This window comes from Humulus lupulus, chromosome 4, assembly GCF_963169125.1.
Source record: "Humulus lupulus chromosome 4, drHumLupu1.1, whole genome shotgun sequence".
Classification (NCBI taxonomy): Eukaryota; Viridiplantae; Streptophyta; class Magnoliopsida; order Rosales; family Cannabaceae; genus Humulus; species Humulus lupulus.
In genome coordinates this window covers 32,964,509-32,983,951 of record NC_084796.1, presented here as the reverse complement: position 1 = coordinate 32,983,951, position 19,443 = coordinate 32,964,509, and the positions used below count along the sequence as shown (strand labels likewise).

Below are 19,443 nucleotides of genomic sequence, written 5' to 3'. Positions count from 1 at the left end.
CCATTGCTTGCTGCCAAAGAGGATTTTTAAGAGCTTGGGCTACGGTAGTGGATTCAGTTGGTTTAGGTTGGATAGTGGTATGATAGTTGTACTTGTTGTTGGGCTTGTGAATGTTATTTCTAGAGTGAGTGACCATGCAGAGAGATGGATGAGGAATTGGAGAGGTTGGTAGTGAAGGTGTAAGAGATGAATTGTTGGGCTGGATTGTAGTGACCGATGGGGCAGTGGAAGATGTGGTTGGTCTAGGTTGGGCCACGGGAGATCTCAATAAATATTGCTGGTTTGGCTGGGGGGAGTTGGTTGGGGGTAGCTGGACTGAGGTGGTAGTGGGCACTGGGATAGTAGCTGGACCATTGTCATTATTTTGGGGATTATGGGACTTGTATTGGTTGAATTAAGGGAAGCGACAAGGGACACCAATGATCTGGATTGGGTACGGGTGCACTGGCAGATTGAGCGGTTTGTGCAATTTTTTATTTGGCGGTTTTTGAAAATTGCAACTCATAATTGCCCAACAAGTGAGCAAATTGGGCAGATTTTTTATGGGTGGTTTTGTGTGGTTTGTTGGGTGGATTGAGTTGATACAAAGTTATATATTGTGAAAAAAATTAGAAAACTATTAATCCTCATACAAAATAGATCACTTGAATTTAATTTGAGATCTTCATAATTCAAATTAAATTCTCCAAAATCCAAAATCTCAAGAAACCTAATAAGATAATAAAATCCATAAAAAAGTCTCATGATTATAAGTCTAAAAACTTCAAAGTCTAAAAACAATAGAGTCCAAAAGAAGTCCATAAAAAGTTCATAAAAAAGTCCATGAAAGGCTCACAATTTAAAAAGTTCCAAGAATCTAAAGTCCAACTTGTTTCAAAATAAACTTCAAAAGTTTATTCCAATTTCCAAATGCCATAGATTCCTGCAAAATGAAAATGATTTTAGAATATGTTTTAAAATATTATAAGTAACACAATAAATAATAATAAAATCACACAACAAATATTATAGAAGAAAACAAACCAATCTTAAGAGATAAGTAGGAATCTAATGGAGATATTTTGAACGAGCACTAGAATCATTTTGGACAAGCACTAGAAGTAGTAGTATTCTCTGCAAAAGAATGGAATAAATCTTTAATATATGAAAGTTTCTACAAAAATATATAAAATAAAGTATAAAGTTTTTTACTGCTCTCAAGTTGTTTAGAAGTATTGAATACTTCATCTTTTCTTTTGACATCCTTACCCTTGACAATGTAGGACAGAGGTGATCTGGGGACCTTGGATCTATAATCCGAAGCTCCAATAAACTAGATTATTAATTAAACTCTTTAATCTAATAATCTTATTTATTAATTCCATGATTACTCCACTATAAATATTGAATTGCAGTCTAAGTATTTATAGAATTATATTTACAGAGTTTTCTCTAGTAGTCCATTGAAATAATCAATATATGTAGTTCTATCCTCCATTATTGGTTCATTAATTAGAACTGGTCAAAATTATCGTTTTACCCTTCTACTTACCTCTTGATCCTTAAGTACCATTAATTCACTAGCGAATAATTAATATATAATCTAATTATAGATTTGAGCTCAATAACTATTCGGTTCCAGAATCAACCCTTAAGGGAACCAATATTCGATCTGTTAGGAAAGCATAGATTCCAATATTGTAATTCATGTTCCCAGCCATCCATGATATCGAATCTCCAAAACAAAAGTCATTAGCCTCATTATTCTAAGAAACCTTACCAAGTGAATCAAAAGATCTAATAAACAGGAGTTCATGAATACTCAGGATTTAGACTGATATACAAATGATCATCTATTATAACAAGAATTAAATCTTTGTGTCAAACGAAAAGTTTATAAAGATAATTAATTCTCATCAATAACGTCATACATAATCTCTATTATATACATCACATTTACTAAGATGTCTATCCACAGCAGTAATCTGAATCTAGATTACTTGCATCTCGTATGCTTAGCAAACCGTACTAGTAACCATTCATTAAAGATTCCTTACTTTAATATGTTACTGACTATTTTATTCATTATATATGATCTTAATCCTCTCGTACTAATACAAGATCATATTCTCATGAATAAATAGGGAATTTTCTTGATATTATTATATAATTAATTCAAACAATAATTATAATATTTAAATATAATAAAATTATACTTTCATTAAAAACCAATAAAACGTCTTTACATGCTTTTAGAGAATTAATCCTAACAGAGGGTCCTTTCCACTGCATCTCGTGATAAAGCGACCAAAGTGTCGCTAAAACTCGGTAGGAATTGGACTGGAGTTGGAAGGGAGCAATACCAATCCAATCGGTAAATTTGCTGAAGTAATCTATTAAGGGCAGGAGTGCCCCAGCTCGCATACGCTTGTGACTCCAAGCTGCGAGCTTAAGTTTCCTTTTCGGGTCGACTTCACCCGGAGCATAGCTACTTCTTTTGTTGGGCTCTGGAACTTGACACATTAATTCCCAAGATAGTTTGAGGCAAAATGTTTGAACTCTATCTCGTAGTGGTAATGGAACTCTTATAATGGTCAACTTTGAAAAACTTACTCTTTGAGGCAAGAAGGGAAGTGATTTTTGGGGCTGATGGTTTAGAGGGTTGGCTTGAAGAACTCTCCATAATTTTGAAGAAGAGTTCGTCTTGATGGTAAGCAACGATTACTCTAAACTTGGGGTCTAGAGGAATTTGGTGGATTTCAAGGTTGGGATCAGAATAAACGACGAACCGCAACTTTTTTTCTTTTTCCTTCTTCAACCTCAATTATTTGACGTCAAAATTGACACGTGTATCCTCAAGGTCGAGATGTTCTTTGTGCTCTCGTATTTGTCGTTGGTTTTGAGTGAAAGGAGATTCGACTCGAGGCGAATGAGGATGATAAGGAATGGCAAGGCCGAGCCCCCACTGATTTTTCGAGTACTGCACCATCTAACAAGAAAGGAATGGGCGAGGGCCCATTATTTAGAAAGATGTGAAAAATGAAATATCTTGAGAATTAAAAATAAAAGAGTAAGCTCGAAGCAACGAGATAGAAGTTTCGAGTAATTCGTGTCGAATCCAGCTCGAAGTATCGAGATTGAACCCACATAAAGTGGGTAGTTAATTCGTAATTTGGGCTATCCCGATTTTCTAGGAAAAAAATGGTAGTTACCCAAAATAGGGTTATTATTGGTTTATGCACGTCAAAACCTTACTCTAAAGCCCTATGTTTTGTTCAACAAGAAACCCGCATCTAGTATATTCAAAACTCATGAAGAATGCCATTTTTAATCATTTCTACCTTACAAAAAACACATTTTTTCCCTAAATATTCACCCATACAGATTAAACACCCACTTTTTCAATAAGTTTTTAGGAAAAGTTCCAAGAACATGTCAAGAACAAAGGAAAAAGTATAAATAAAAAACTCATGCATGTGAGATATTATAAGAAACAATGTGAAGAAAACTTACACAAAGTTGATTGAGGAAATGAGAAAAGAGTCGACTAAAAGATTGAGAACAAAGATGATCATGTGGAATCAAATGGGTGAGGGGTGTTTGATTTCTTCCATTTAGAGAACATGCGAGAGAACTCTGGATTTTGAAGAGGTGAAAATGGAGAGAAAGGGTTAAGAAGGGTTTAAATAGGCAAAGAGGTGGTGATTGATGGGAAATCTGGAGTGCTAAATGAATTAAAAAGTGACCCGAAGGACCACATTTAACCTTAAAAATTGGCGGCAAAAAGTAGAAGAGGAAGGGACGTGGGCAGAAGAAGAGTACTTGATGTAACGCCCTACTACCCAGGGACCGTTACGTTGTGCATTTTAACTAGTGCTAAACTTGCTAACCAAGCCATTTGATCATAATCGTGTAACTAAGTGTGATTAACGACTTATGGTTAAAAATTTTGGTCAAAGATACAACGTTTCACTAAAACGTTTATCGTATATATTGGGATCCCAAAAATATAATTTAAAGGTTAATTGCAATAAAATATTTACAACCAGTCGACCTAAGCGGCAAAATAGGGTTTAATCCTAGTTCCTCTTTAAACCCTCAGTCGTGGTGGTCGAGCAGCCGCATATGTACACATCGTCACCTAAGCTTTCCAACTCAAGGATGGTCCAACTTTCTTTTTCCTTTACCTGCACCACATAGCACCCGTGAGCCAAAGCTCAGTAAGAAAACTCAATATGCTCCGAACAGGTAATAACATGTTACTAAATCATAATAGGCATGCCTAGCAATAATAGCCCTATTCATGCATGCAAATAAGTCTAAATAATAATTGTGGGCCCTGCCCTTTGTATAGATGACTTTCAAGTCATAATGAGAATAGATGGCTAATGTGTCCATCTAAATTAAGTGACTCAAATAGGTGACAATTAAGTCATGCACTTGGGCTCTGCACCCTAATCAGATGAGTGAATAACACTTTATGATTTTGATAATCATACTGGGGCTTGTAGCCTTAATCAGATGAGTGATTAACACTTTGAAATTCTGGTAATCATGCTGGGGCTTGTAGCCCTAATCAGATGAGTGATTAACACTTTGAGATTCTGGTAATCATGCTGAGGCTTGTAGCCCTAATCAGATGAGTGAGTCACACTTTGGGCTCCGCACCCTATCAGATGGGTGACTAAAAAGTCACACTTTGGGCTCTGCACCATAATCAGATAAGTGACTAATGAGTGAGTCACGAACTTGGGCTCAACACCCATAGCCATGTGAAGTTGCAGTCACCTGAGCCTTTTTGGCCTTGGCTCTAAGTAACTAGCCTTTAGACTAGACAAATGCTTTTAGTTTTCATCAAACTTGAGGTCGGTCAAGTATTAATGCTCATGATGATTCATTCAATGCTTATGTTGATTAGAACAAACCATTTCGGCTTGTGTTGAACACATCAATGCCATTCTTGACTCTTAAGCCAATACCATACGACTCGTGTCGATTTCTGACTCATACGTCAGTACCACTCACAAGTAAGCAATGCAACCAGGCATATATCATATGTCAAATATCTAAATGTAGGGCATTCAGCACGCTTACTTAACAATCACTAGCATAATGGTGATCATGCACATTTACAGAGACTCAAGCTCTGATCAATTCCATATTCAATATTCATGTTATGCCCTAATCACATGTATCTCATGCATCACATGCATCACATACTGGGTGCAGTTTTCTTACCTTTGGTCCAAGCACAGGTTACCAATGAACGACCCTCGAGCACGATCTTGTTTCCAATCCCTTAGCGATAACCTAGTCACAACCATAAACGGTGTTTCAATGAGTTCAAGTTCCAAAACCCAATCCCAGGACCAATCCCACGCGCTTGGGACCTCCAATTCCACCAAACAGGGTGGTGGAATCATCCCCCGAGACCTCAGGTCAAAACCCCAAAAAGTACCAAAAAGCTAATTTCTGAAGGTTGTGTAGCACAACAACGCTACCTTTGGGCGCTACAGCGCTACAAATATACCCAACCCCCCCAAAAGAGAGCACCTAGCGCTATAGCACTACCACCCTAGCGCTACAACGCCCAAACCAGAAATTCCGTGTTTCAGCTTCGTGTTCTTCGAGCTTCAAAGCTCCAAATCCGACCCCAACCTATCCAAATCTCAAAATTAAAGTTCCCAAACATCCTGATCTCCCAAAACCAATAAAACCCAAGCTTCAATTCATCCAAATACTCATCAAAACACAAAATCTCATCCAAGCTTAAAAACTTTAAAAATTAAGAACTTAAAACTTGAATTACCTCTGATTATGTCATTCCTCGCTAAATCCTCTGACTAATAAACTTCTAATCTTCCCTAGAATCGCTATGCCTCAATCCTCGCTTAAATCCGAGTCCTAGAACTCAAGTTTCCTTCGAAAAGGTGATCGGGTATCGAAAAGGGAACAGGAGGAAGAGAGAACGTTCTGAACGTTCTTTTATAATTCTAACAGGTTACTTCAAGCTTAAGTAACCTCAAGCAAAATCCTAATGCTCGGGGTCCCAAAAACGCCCCCGGGGGTAAAATAGTCAAAACTCCCAGAATTTCTCTATGATCTTACTAACTCTCCCAATTTATCATCAAATATTTAATCTCATTACCCAATATCCCGGTAATGTGCTAAATACCTCTTGACTCACTCCGAGTCAAGTATAAATCCCGCTGTGACTTTCCCACTAGCTTACCTCCTAGGATCGTCTCGTGCTGAGTAACCCTAGCATAACCAAATAATAATGAAGCACCACACACATGCCACATATATGCCAAATATACCCGAAATTGCCAAAATATATAAATCACCCAATTAATCAAAAATTAGTTCACATGCATATTTAATACACCTAAACATGCATATAATTATTTAATTGCATAATAAATCAATAATGGTCCTATCGGCCTCCTAATCAAGGCCCTAAGCCTTATTAAGAAATTTGGGTAATTACACTTGAGTACTCTTGATATCCATTCTCACACTGACGCTTGTCCACACTCGAGTGTGGTAGGTGGACACATTTTTTGAAAGAGAAATTCAAAAGTTTTCTTCTCACGAGGCTCGAAAAGATACATTTGAGGGAACAAAATGTTACACCCTAAATTTTGAGATACAAAAAGCAGCCTCAAAATGTAGGCTCGCGAATATGGAAGTCAAATATGCAAAAGGGTATTCAGAGTGTTTACTTGCGCATATAGTTCATTACTTTAAGATGCCGCGTCATTGACTCTCGAGCCTGCCATGTGAGCTCGAAGGCAAATTTTTCCTCCAGAGAACAAACTCGAAAGTCTGATAGATGAGGAGGCGACGTTGTTATTATGCTAAGCTCGAAACATCTTGCAAGCTCGAAGATGTGTTGAGGAAACAACGTGTTCACAATTATAAACCTCTATAATTGTGGGCTTAGTTGAAACCGTGTGTAAACAATCCTATTTTTAAGGGATTTATTTTAATTAATATATTTGATTGTATTTAATATATTCATTTGTATTTTAAATTCAAATGAGATATCTTGTAACTTTCCTAAAATTAAGAGAATAATATTATGTAAATCGGGTCTATAAATAGTCTGGACATAATCATTTATTTTCTACGCACAAATTTGTACTCAAAGTTTTATAAAATTTCTTTCAAGGCTTTAACCGCAGAATAATCATTAAATAAAAGTGACTCGTGGATATAGATAGATTTAACTACTTAACCACGTAAATATTCTTTTTTTTTTAGTTGATGAAAAGCATAGTCAACATATTACTAAAATAGATGAAGATAGGGAATAAATTAGATACAATTATTTAAAAAAAATTAATGGAATTAAGTTATGTTTTGCGAATTTATTTAAGTTGTTGGATTAATTTATTCAATATTCTTCTAACTTGTATAAAGGACCAAACTTTTTTTTGTTATGTATATGCTTTAAAAAGTAGTTAAAAGTGTTACTTTAAAGTAGTTAAAAGTAGTTTAAGTACTAAGGTATGCAAACAATCTTTTGTGTATAAAATAGTTTTTGTTAAGTTTCTTATTAATTTAAAAGTATTTTAACACATATGAAGCTAGAATTGGTATGAAATTTAAGGGAGATTTTTATAAAAATGAGTTTTTAAATAATAAGTAAACAAATTGCAAATTCTATATCTCTTCTATATAATAAGTGTGTAGATAACGGAAATTCTTGGTTTTAACAATTTTTTTTATTTTTTTAATATTAACTTTAACGGAATATTCTTATATTTAACAAAATATTCTTATATTTAATGGTAGTTTGTAAACACTTAACTTAAATAAAATAAAATAAAAGAAATATTTTTGAGATATTTTACAATGATAATTATTTAAAAATAATAAATAATTAAACAAATTAAAATATTATATTTTTGAGATATTTTACAATGATAATTATTTAAAAATAATAAATAATTAAACAAATTAAAATATGATATTTTTTTAGATATTTTACAATGAAAATTATTTTAAAATAATAAAATCATAGGTTTTATAACTTAAATAAAATTTAATTAAACTTAAACTCACTTATTAGACTAATATCATATTAAATATATAATATAATCTACTGTGAATTAGCAATAAATTGTTTTTTTTTAAAACTTGCAAAAAACTTAAATTTAAAATCCACGTATAATATTTAATATTACATTAAACATATAATATATAATCTCTAGTTGTCACTCTCAAATTCAAGAATTAGAACAAATATAAATTTAAACAAAAATAAATAAATTATTTAATTAGAATAGGATATTTTTTTCAAAATTTATATGACATTAATATAAATTTAATAAAAATAATTAATAAATTCTATAAATAAAATGAAGCAAACATGCCTATTGCACGTTGCTTGTATCTAGTAAGTAAATAAATGGCAAAAACAGTTGTAAATTCCACAAATTTTAAATGAAAATTATAACTTTAAATGTTTTTCGATAGTACTTCCTACTAGTATATATACTAATTACGTTATCAATAATTTTTTTTTTACAAAATCATGAAAAAAAGTAGTTTTTTCCTTTTATTATAAAAACCATAATAATTATCAATTAGATTAATTACACATAGTACTACAAATTTAAAAAGAAATTGAAAAAATAGGAAATTTTATAAAAATTATAAAAATATAGAGATAGCAGTTTGTAACAATTATGTTGCTGCTTGTTACAATTTTTTTTTATTTAAAAAATTGTAACATATAATAAATTTATAAATTTTAATTACAAACTTATAAATATTGTTTACAAAAAAATTGTATTGTTACAAATTTGTAAATTTTGTTTACAAAAAAATAACTCTGTATTTAAGATGATGCATCTCCATATTTTTGTAACTTTTTTCAAACTCCATACTTTTAGTATATTTAAAAAATTGTTTAGGTATTTTTATAAACTTCCCTTCTTAATTTCTCTTAGTACTGTTTACTTTCGATGCTACGCACAAGCTGATTAGAAGAGAGCCCATTTAAGGCCCAAAAGCAATTAGACGATCCACAAATCGACACGTGTCTCTTTCTGAACCAGGGATTTGTTTCAGACTCTGATAATGGATCATGCTGATAGAATATTAGTACTATATTGTAGGAAGGAATCAAGAACAAAAGATTCAATCGTTCATACCCAAACTACCCTCCAATTTCTTTCACAACTCGACAACGCCAACATCTAATTTGGTAATTTCAACTTTTAAATGGATAACAATAAAAGAAAAACCCGTAAATTTTCGATATATATAAATATATCCCTAAAAACACGTGCGAATAAAGAGCTAACCCTTCACCCGAAGCCATAGCCACAGAGCTTGAAACTCCCTCATGCTTTCGATTCAAATCGTGCCCCTTTTTCGTTCGATCACCATACGCTTTTCCGGGAAAATTTCTTACCCCGAAGGAAAGTAAATGAGAGTGAGGGAAAGTTTTGACAGGAATAAGAATGCATTCTCTGAGTCTTAAAGTTTTCGCTGATTTTAACGGTAAGGTGACGGCGACGGGGTGTATGGCGTCGGGTCGAGGTAGATATGGCGTCTCGGAATTGGAGTTCGGGACGAGAAGGTTTGTTTATGGAGGCGGAGATTCGAATTGGAGGGGTTGTAGGATTACGGCGAGTTCTTCGGATAGGGATGCCAATGGCGGAGGAAGAAGTCGGAGTTCGAGCTCGAGCTCGAGTTCGAGTACCGAGTCTAGCTCGTTTCTTTCTCGGAGCCAAACTTATGCTCTGTTGAAGCAGCAAATGGAAGTGGCGGCAAAATCTGAGGTCAGGGTTCGGGGTATTTTCCACTCTTTCTATTAGGATTTTATCGGATGCCAATCAGAGAGTTATGTGTATATATAAACATATATTTATATATATGTTTTGGAAGTTATAGGACTATGAAGAGGCTGCGAGGATTCGCGACTTGTTGAAGTTATTCGAAGAAGAGGAGCCGGTTTTGCGACTAAGAAGGTTGATTAAGGAGGCAGTTGCAGATGAAAGGTTCGAGGTAAATCACCTGCTTGCTTTGAAAAAGCTTATTCTTTTAGGATTCAAATTATTAGTTTCCACTTAATGATTTCGTTGGGTTTGATACAGAATAGTAGTTTTTCGATCCAAATTAGTAGTTTTATACAGAGCTATTGTTTTTGTTAATGTAATTTATGTTTTTCTTATTTTTGGTTGTGCCGGTCTCTTTTCCCTTTTTCCTTAAGAATGGAGGTTTTGAGCTAATAGGATATCTAAACGTTTAAAACTCAGTTATTTTGGGTACATTTGGGTACATTCTGGGATTAGGGGAAGTTTAAAAGATGTACAAATATAAGCAGAAGTTTAAAAGATGTACAAATATAAGCTTTTTGCTATAAAATAACTTTGCCATAAAATAACTTTTTTGTTTGTAGTACATGTGCTTTTGGTTCATGATAATTCCGAAACAAATTACGCTGTCCCTAGATAAAACAGCCACTGCGATACCTATGTTTTCTTAGAAAAAGATGTATAAAGTATGACACCACCTGCCAGCTCAGTCGGAGGGCGGCGTACGTGTGGTGGTCAAGTGTGAGTCCTCACCCATTCGCACAAAATTGGTACTCCTTGGGGCACACCCCAATGGATGGATGACACTTGCATCTTATACACATACACACTCTTAGAAGAGTGTTTCAAATCCATGTGGGACTTTTCCCATATCACACACAATTATATTTTTTTAATTTTTTTAACAATTCATTTTAACTTTTAACAAAAAGTTCCAACAATTCCCTCACTTGAATTTTTTAAAAAAGTATTTTCTCGAACAATATCAGAATCTATAAGATTGTGCATAAACAAATGTATCTTTCGATTTGAACATTTGCGTAATGAATACGATTTAGATTATACTAGAGTGACACGTAGTCTTGAACTCTATTTCTAATATCGTACCACGCACCAACCTTTCAAGGGTGTAATCAAAAGCCCGTGCGTTAATGGCCATGCACGTCTATCCCAGTATAGTGAATGCTATAGAAATTTTGCCCTAAATTCCATAAGAAGCGGCCCCACTTTCACATTCACATAGGTGAGTCTATCAAGAGTACTCCTGTAGCTCGGTACTCCACTCCACATAGAGTATAGATCTCATTAAGAGTTTCTATTAACTCATCCTCTCATCGCTTCACGAATTCATGCTTCTATATGCTTTAATGGAAATAGCATGATCCAATTCATATCACTTCACAACTTGTTATTACCCATTGACCCTAGTTCTTGGGATCTTCAGTCTTTAGGTTGGGTTACCATCATGAGTGATTCATCATTCTAAGGGCAATAGTCCAATTCCTTTCGATGTTTTATGAACTTTCTCTCTAGCTAATCCTTTTATCAAAGGATCTGCTAAGTTATCATCATCAGTGCGTACATAGTCCACTCTAATAGCTCCTGTTGAGAGAAACTTTCTAAAGGTACTATGCTTAGGACGTATCTGTCGTCTCTTACCGTTGTAATAACGGTTCTGAATTTTTGCAATAGCCGCGGTACTATCGCAGTGGATCAACACAGCTGGTATTGGTTTTTCCCATAAAGAGATCTCAGCTAGCAGGCTTCTCAACCAACCTGCTTCTTCACTAGCTGTAGCTAGTGCTATCATTTTAGACTCCATGGTGGATTGCGCCAAAATAGTCTGTTTCTTAGATTTCCAAGAAACAACCCCACTAGCTATACTAAAGATATAGCCACTTGTTGCTTTGGAGTCATCAGACAAAGTGTTCCAGTATGCATCACTATAACCTTCAAGAACAGCTGGAAACTTCTGATAATGTAATCCAAAGTTCATGGTTCTCTTAAGGTATCTCATGACCCTTTCAATAGCATGTCAATGCTCTATACTAGGTCTACTAGTAAACCTGCATAGTAATCCCACAACATATGCAATGTTGGGTCTAGTACAATTAGTGGCATATCGAAGACTGCCAATGATGCTCGCATAGTCAGACTGTCTTACACCGTCACCAGTGTTCTTAAATAACTTAACACTTGGATCATATGGTGTGCAAGCAGGTTTACAGTCAAAGTAATTGTATTTCTTTAGAATCTTCTCAATGTAGTGAGATTGATCCAAAGAGATTCCCTTTTCAGACCTAATAATCTTATTACCAAGGATTACATTCGCTTCTCCAAGGTTTTTCATATCAAAGTTCGCACACAACAGAGATTTCACAGAATTCACAGCATGAATATTCGAACAAAAAATGAGCAACTCATCCACATATAGACATGCAATAGTACAAATGTCATTCTCAGATTTATAATAAATGCATTTGTCACTTTCATTCACTTTAAACTCATGTGAGATAACTAAATTGTCATATTTCTCATGCCATTGCTTAGGTGCCTGCTTAAGACCATATAGAGACTTATCCAGTTAACAAACCTTATGTTCCTGGCCATGGATCACAAACCCTTCAGTTTGATCTATATAGATCACTTCTTCGAATTCACCATTCAAAAAGGCAGTCTTAACATCCATTTAGTGTACAACTAAATTGTGAACTGCAGCTAGGGAAATCAAAACTCTAATGGATATTATTCTAGTAACAGGTGAAAAAGTGTCAAAGAAATCTATATTTTCTCTCACTCTAAAACTTTTGGCTACCAAGCGAGCCTTGTACTTATCAACAGTATCATTGGGTTTCAATTTCTTTTTCAAAATCCACTTACAACCTATAGGCTTACAAGCAGGAGGTAAATCAACTAATTGCCACGTATTGTTAGACTCAAGAGAGTCCATTTCATCATTTATGACTTCTTGCCAGAGGTCAAGCATCTAAAGAAGACAAAGCTTCTTGGAGGTTAGCAGGAGCCTCCTCTAATGTATAGACACGGAAATCAAAACCATAATCTTTAGCAACTCTAGCTCTCTTACGTCTCCTAGGTTCTGATTCTCTATCCTCAATATGCTCATTACTCCTAATCGTAGGAATGTTGCCAGTAGATGCGCCCCCACTATTTCTCAATTTAAAAGGGAACTATTTTCCTAAAAATCAGCATCATTTGATTCCACAATAACATGTACATTTAAATCATAGAACCTATATGTTGTACTATTAATTGCATATATGATAAATACACATTTATAGGCTCTACTTGCTAGCTTAATTCTCTTAGGATCAGGAATACGAACATAAGCCAAACAATCCCACGTTCTAAAATAAGACAGGTTATGTTGCCTATTTTTCAAGATCTCATATGGTGAAACTTTGCTCTGAGACTTAGGAACTCTATTCAACACATAACAAACAATCAAAAGAATTTCACCCCACCAATGAGATGCAGCACCAAAATTCAATAAAATAGTCACAACAGATTCAGTAAAAGTTCGATTCTTTCTTTCAAGTTTATCGTTCATTTCAAGTGAATATGGTGCAGTGGTTTCGTGTACAATGCCATGTTAATTATAAAACCCAATAAACATGCTTGAATCATATTCAGTTCCTCTATCACTTCGAAACCTTTTTATTTTCTTATTGAATTGATTCTCAATTTCAGTCACAAATAATTTGAACATGTCAAGTGCATCACTTTTATTTTTCATTGAGTATATCAAAACAATCATCAATAATAGTGATGAAATAACGTTTACCATTCCTAGTTAATGCTCCATCAAGTTCACAAATATCTAGATGAATTAAATCTAAAGGCTTAGATTCTCTGGTAACTGATTTATGTGGTGTCTTAGTTATTTTTGTTTGACTACAAAAATCACATTTTTCAAAATCGTTATCTGACACTTTAGGAACTAAACCAATGTTACTCATGTTCTTAATAATGCGCTTATTAACATGACAAAGTCTAGCATGCAAAACATTAAAATCACACAATATATAAGCAGAAGGAGAAACTTTATTGAGTTCAACATTTAACTTAAACATGCCATCAGTAATATAACCCTTCCCAACAAAAATACCATTCTTAGTGATGGTGTACAAATCAGCCCCAATAGTTTGAGTAAACCCAGGCTTATTAAGCAGAAAATCAGAAACCAGATTCTTTCTCATCTTAGGAGTATGCATTACATCTTTCAGTAATAAAGTATTTCTTGAGGTAAACTTAAGTTCCACATTCCCAATCCCAGCAACAATAGTGGTGTGGGAATCTCCCAACAACACTTTCTTATCATCAGCAGCAGTGTATGTTTTAAACATAGCACGATCATAGCAGACATGGCGTGAAGCGCCAGTGTCTACCCACCACCCATTTGATCCACCAATAAGGTTGATATCAGAAATCATAGCTATAAAAGCTTCTTCAGTCAAGTTAGCCTGCGGAGCAGTGCTTGGCTTGTTCCTACAATTGCGTGCCATATGACCTGGCTTGTTACAGTTGTAACAAAGGAATTGTCCAGAGTCATTCTGTTTAGGTGGAGGTTGCTGCCTTCCAGGTTGGTTCCTGTTTTGGTTCTGACTCTGATTGTTGTTTCGAGGAGTATTCTGGTTGTTGCGGTTGGAATTTGAATTCGAGTTGCGGTTCTGATTCTTAAAAATTTTGCCATCAGGCTTCAGAACTGCAGGTGTGGACTTCTTGGGGTTGCTGTTAGAGACAACAAGCACTTCTTCTTTCTGGTCTTGTTTCCTTGCTTCCTCCTCGATACGAATGTGGATGATCAAACTCTCCAAGGAAAATTCCTTAGTCTTATGCCTGAGAACATTTTTAAAATCCTTCCACGAAGGAGGTAATTTGTCAATTAAATCAACAACTTGAAACTGTTCATCAATGGTCATACCTTCTGAGATAATCTCATGCGCGATTTTCTGAATTTCGTGAGATTGGGCCTCCACAGATTTATCGTCCACCATTTGATACTTCAGGTAGCGACTGACAGCGTATTTTTTAGTCCCCACCGCTTCTGTATCATATTTCTTTTGCAGCGCCTCCCAAATTTCCTTTGCTGACTTGTCTGAATTATAAGTCATAAAGATCATCAGATAAACCATTAAGAATAAAATACTTACAGAGGAAATTGTTTTCCACCCAGGAGTCCAAGTCCTTCTGTTGCTTCTCGTGTTCAGTCTCTTTGTCTTTGTCGGTCGAGGCTTCATAGACAACCGACTTTAGAGCAGTGAGTACAAACGCAACCTTCTTCATGGTCAGATAAAAAATCATCTTCTGTTTCCAACGCTTAAAGTGCAAACCCTCAAAACGAAATGGTTTGTTAATATCAACAGAGGCAAAACCAGAGAAATCATCGGTAGTAGCCATAGCAGAACAGAACGTCTTAAAATTGATAATTTCGAATTGAAATAAAATTAGAACAAATTACCGATCGATTTTCTCACTGAGTCGCGGACTATGTTGCTCTCTTTAAGACGTTTCGCGGCTCTGCCCCAAGTGTGCACGACAGTCTATCAACTACGCCGTCCTCAGGATAAAACAGCCACTGCGATACCTCTCTGCACCGAAAAGCTTCGCTCTTGTACACCCTCAAAATGCTCAGAGAAATTCGATTTTTCAGAAGAGAATATGTTTTCTTAGAAAAAGATGTTTCTTATCGTTTTTCCTGATCTGATTTATGTAAAGAAGTCGAACATTAAGAAAATGTTTTTCAAATGTGGGAGAAAATATCGTGGTCATAGCAGTTAAAATGGATCACTTAAAAATTTAATTAATAAATAAAAAATATTTATTTTATTATTAAATAATTTTTCAGCAAAAAATAAAGTATGACACCACACCTCCTGCTCAGTTGGACGGCGGCGCACGTGTGGTGGTCAAGTGTGTGAGTCCTCACCCATTTGCACAAAAATGGATACCCCTTGGGGCACACCCCAATGGACGACACTTGCATCTTATATACACTCTTAGAAGAGTGTTTCAAATCTATGTGGGACTTTTCCCATATCACACACAATTATACTTTTTCAATTTTTTTAGCAATTCATTTTAACTTTGAACAAAAAGTTCCAACAGTTCAGAAGTTGAGAAAAGATGAAAAATTTAGAGTGAAATGGGAAAAAGCTAGGATGCATTGTAACTTTCATTTATGCCCACATGAAAGACTTGGACCTGGTATTTTATGTTTCTGTGTGCACTGATACTACTAAACCAATAGTACAACTATTGGTTTCACATTAAAGACAATGTTTTCCCTGCCAGTAAAACAGGCTTTGCTGCTTTTGTTTTTTGATCTATACAGTGTTGATGAAATTTTTTGGAGAGGCGTGAGGAGAATTAGCAGGATAGAGATTGTTGCTAAGTTGTTTTGCTGTTGGTGAGGATGCAAAACAGTCGTGAGATGATGCTGAAGTTAATTTTCTCTTTATTGTTTGTTTGGTTTCTCTTCTTAATTATTTTGTTTTCCTATCTTGACTGTTGACGATGCTCCACTATTCATTCCTTCTTTATTCTTATTATTATTGGTATGTTGCTTTATTGAGTTCGGAAATCAGTTAACTATATAGCAGATTCTGACATTTCAAACTTATTCTCAGGATGCAGCTAACTATCGCGATGAGCTGAGAGAAATTGCACCCCACTCTCTTTTGAAATGCTCAAGTGATGCAACAACCTTGGTACTGTTGTGAATTTATGCTTCATCAAATCATTAGAATATTATTAGTATTTCAATCATATCATTTTTTAATATAATATAAACGTTGCCGCTTATATTTGGTTTATCTAGCTTCTAACTCCTATTTTAACTTCAAGATTATCCATTTCAATTCTTCTTAGTCTGGGAAGGATTTTTAATAATAAATATATTTATGATTTTGTATGTTGGATGTTGGAGCAAGTTAAAGTGATGTTTGATTGTTTTCCAATGAATTACTCCTATAATTAGACAGACTTGATAAGCTTCTAACATAAATGATCAGATTATTTCATCAATGTTAAATATTAAATTTGAAACCTATGATTTTTCAGGGAATCAGGGTTCAAGTGAGGAGTGTGTATATTGAGGGCCGGAGTCAGCCTTCAAAGGGTCGCTATTTCTTTGCATACAGAATACGAATTACCAATAACTCGGAACGCTCTGTGCAACTTCTTAGAAGACATTGGATTATAACCGATGCCCATGGAAAAACTGAGAATGTCTGGTCAGTTATTTCCACCTTTCGATGCCATATGCTATTAATGTGCATTTTTCGGCTTCTATTTCAAGTTAATCAAATTCTCTACACCTTTTGAATTGTTGTCATTTTTCTAATTGTAGGGGGATTGGTGTTATTGGTGAACAGCCAGTTATACTTCCTCGAACCAGTTTCGAATACTCATCTGCGTGCCCATTATGCACTGCCAATGGCAGAATGGTAAGATGATTATTATTTATGTTTCTATTTTTTATTACAGATTTTCCCAAGGAACCATCTGAAGTCATATTTTAATGTTTCAGCTTCTTGGCTGCTTAACATATTAAAATTTCAAAAGAGCAATGCTTATAAAGTAGCTGTGTGGTATGAATGAACTTGGTGAAGTAGAAAAAATAGATTGTGTCACATTTTTAGAAAGGAAATTTATTGAATTGGGTCTATATGAAGGTATGTCTATGCTCCGAGCGCAAAATTAATGAATACATTTGAATTTTGAGGTTCCACATAAAAATAAGGGTTGTATTCGTGGTACTAGTGAACCACAATGTATAATTTTTGGTCTACAAGTAAACTAAAAAAATATAATAGAGTGGTTTACTATAAAAATGGTATAAATCAAATAAAGAAATAACAGTGGTACAAATCATAAAATGTACCTTCATAATGGTTGTATATCTAATTAATACTTATTTTACTTAATCTTTTGTTTACAAAGATGGTGTCCTTGATAATTTGATGCTTTCAATTTTTTTTTTCATTTTTTCAATGAAAAGTAAATTTGTTTGAGTTATTTCAATGTAGGAAGGTGATTTTGAGATGAAACACACCGATAAGGTAGGCTCACAATCCTTTAACGTGGCCATTGCCCCATTTTCCCTTTCCATACTTGGAGATGATGATGATAGTTTTTGAAAAGTGAATGGCCCCAGGAATCTCTTTTGTAAATTTTGTTAGAGAATAGCAGAAAAAACTAGCCATTACTTATATTCTGCCCTATATAAAATTATACAAATTTACCAGGAGTACATAATCGACTTTACTTGTTGGTCTAAATGAAGAAAAAAAATTCAAACATTATGTGATAAACTCAGGGAAGGTCATTTTGTAAAGAGACTGTATAGCTTTTGTGAATGTTTCGTTTAATGAGATCTCAATAGTATGTTTGACGTTATAAATCAATAGCTTAGAAGTTGGCTAATTCTACTTTACAAGATAGAATTCAGCTTCTTAAGGGTTTGTTTGGATTCACCTCAAGTGTTTTGTTTTGTTTTTTTTTTCAAAAAAAGTTGAGAAAGAAAATAAAAATGTTATTTTATTTTAACTTTTAGAACTAGATTAGATTGCATGCTTTGCAAATTTTATATCACTGTTTTGTATTTTGATTTATACGTATGTAGACACACATGTATGTCTTTTATTTTCAAATTTAAATGAGAAGATAAAGTATTATCAATGTTTTTATATATTTTTTATTTGCGAATAAATTTTACAAAGAAAATAAGATTCCCAAGCTAACTTTCAAACTACAAAAAAAGAGAGAAAAACTTCAATATTTTTATTTGAATTCAAATAAACCTATACTGATGAGTATCTCAAACTCGAGATAATTTAACAATAAATATTAATTTTACTCATTCATTTTTCTACCCCTTGCAAATTAATTTAGCACTACTTTTATGGTACTAATTTTAAAATTGACACTCAAATTTATATTTAAATATATATTTTTTTGGAAAAATAATATCAATTTTAAATAAGATCAGGATTTGCCGCAAGGGGAACAGAAATAGCTATATTTCTTGAAAGAAATCAACCAATTAAAGTAAAAAACAACTAAAAAGAAGAACATTACAGAAATTTTAATTAAGACTCATGACATTCAACCAACCAAGCTTACTTGTTGGAGACTCAGCTTTGTTTCTTCCTGACAGGTATCTTTATGTATTATCACGGACATAAGAATAAGATCACGGACAAAGGTAAAAAATCTAGAATCATTCAAAAGATCACGCACATAAGAATGTCATTCACTAAATAACACATTAAAAGTGAACTCCAGTCATGAATACTAAAAGAGTATTGAACCAAAATCAGAATGAAGTAATTTTAACTTCATATTTTTTTTTCAAATCTAACCATAACACTAAAAATTACACCAAAAAATATATTCAATATTATTATATTCTCGACAAACTACACATTATATTATTATATTATTTTATCTCACAAATTCAATAATATACATATATTTATGTATATAAAATATTAATATAAAACACAAAAACCAACAAACAAAAAAAAATCACAGTGGTGAACAGTGCCACATCAATAATGTCATGACACTGTTCATGTACACCATTTTGCAGTCTCATTTAGGCCATCTC

At 34.0% G+C, this 19,443-nt stretch overlaps 1 protein-coding gene across 1 annotated transcript; it reads left to right on the top strand.

Moving 5' to 3' along the window:
• The first annotated feature begins 9,272 nt into the window (after window positions 1–9,272).
• On the top strand, window positions 9,273–18,234 carry LOC133830308 (uncharacterized). The gene is made up of 6 exons (XM_062260265.1): window positions 9,273–9,776; window positions 9,889–10,002; window positions 16,460–16,540; window positions 16,893–17,065; window positions 17,182–17,278; window positions 17,861–18,234. The coding sequence occupies exons 1-6, from the start codon at window positions 9,456–9,458 to the stop codon at window positions 17,969–17,971; spliced, it is 897 nt and encodes a 298-aa protein (XP_062116249.1). The 5' UTR covers window positions 9,273–9,455; the 3' UTR covers window positions 17,972–18,234.
• Window positions 18,235–19,443: the final 1,209 nt, after the last annotated feature.

Coding starts and splice junctions, on each gene's coding strand:
- LOC133830308 (XM_062260265.1), top strand. CDS start 9,456: ATGCATTCTCTGAGTCTTAAAGTTTTCGCTGATTTTAACGGTAAGGTG. Junction 9,777..9,888: donor AAGTGGCGGCAAAATCTGAG/GTCAGGGTTCGG, acceptor TGGAAGTTATAG/GACTATGAAGAGGCTGCGAG. Junction 16,541..16,892: donor CAAGTGATGCAACAACCTTG/GTACTGTTGTGA, acceptor ATGATTTTTCAG/GGAATCAGGGTTCAAGTGAG.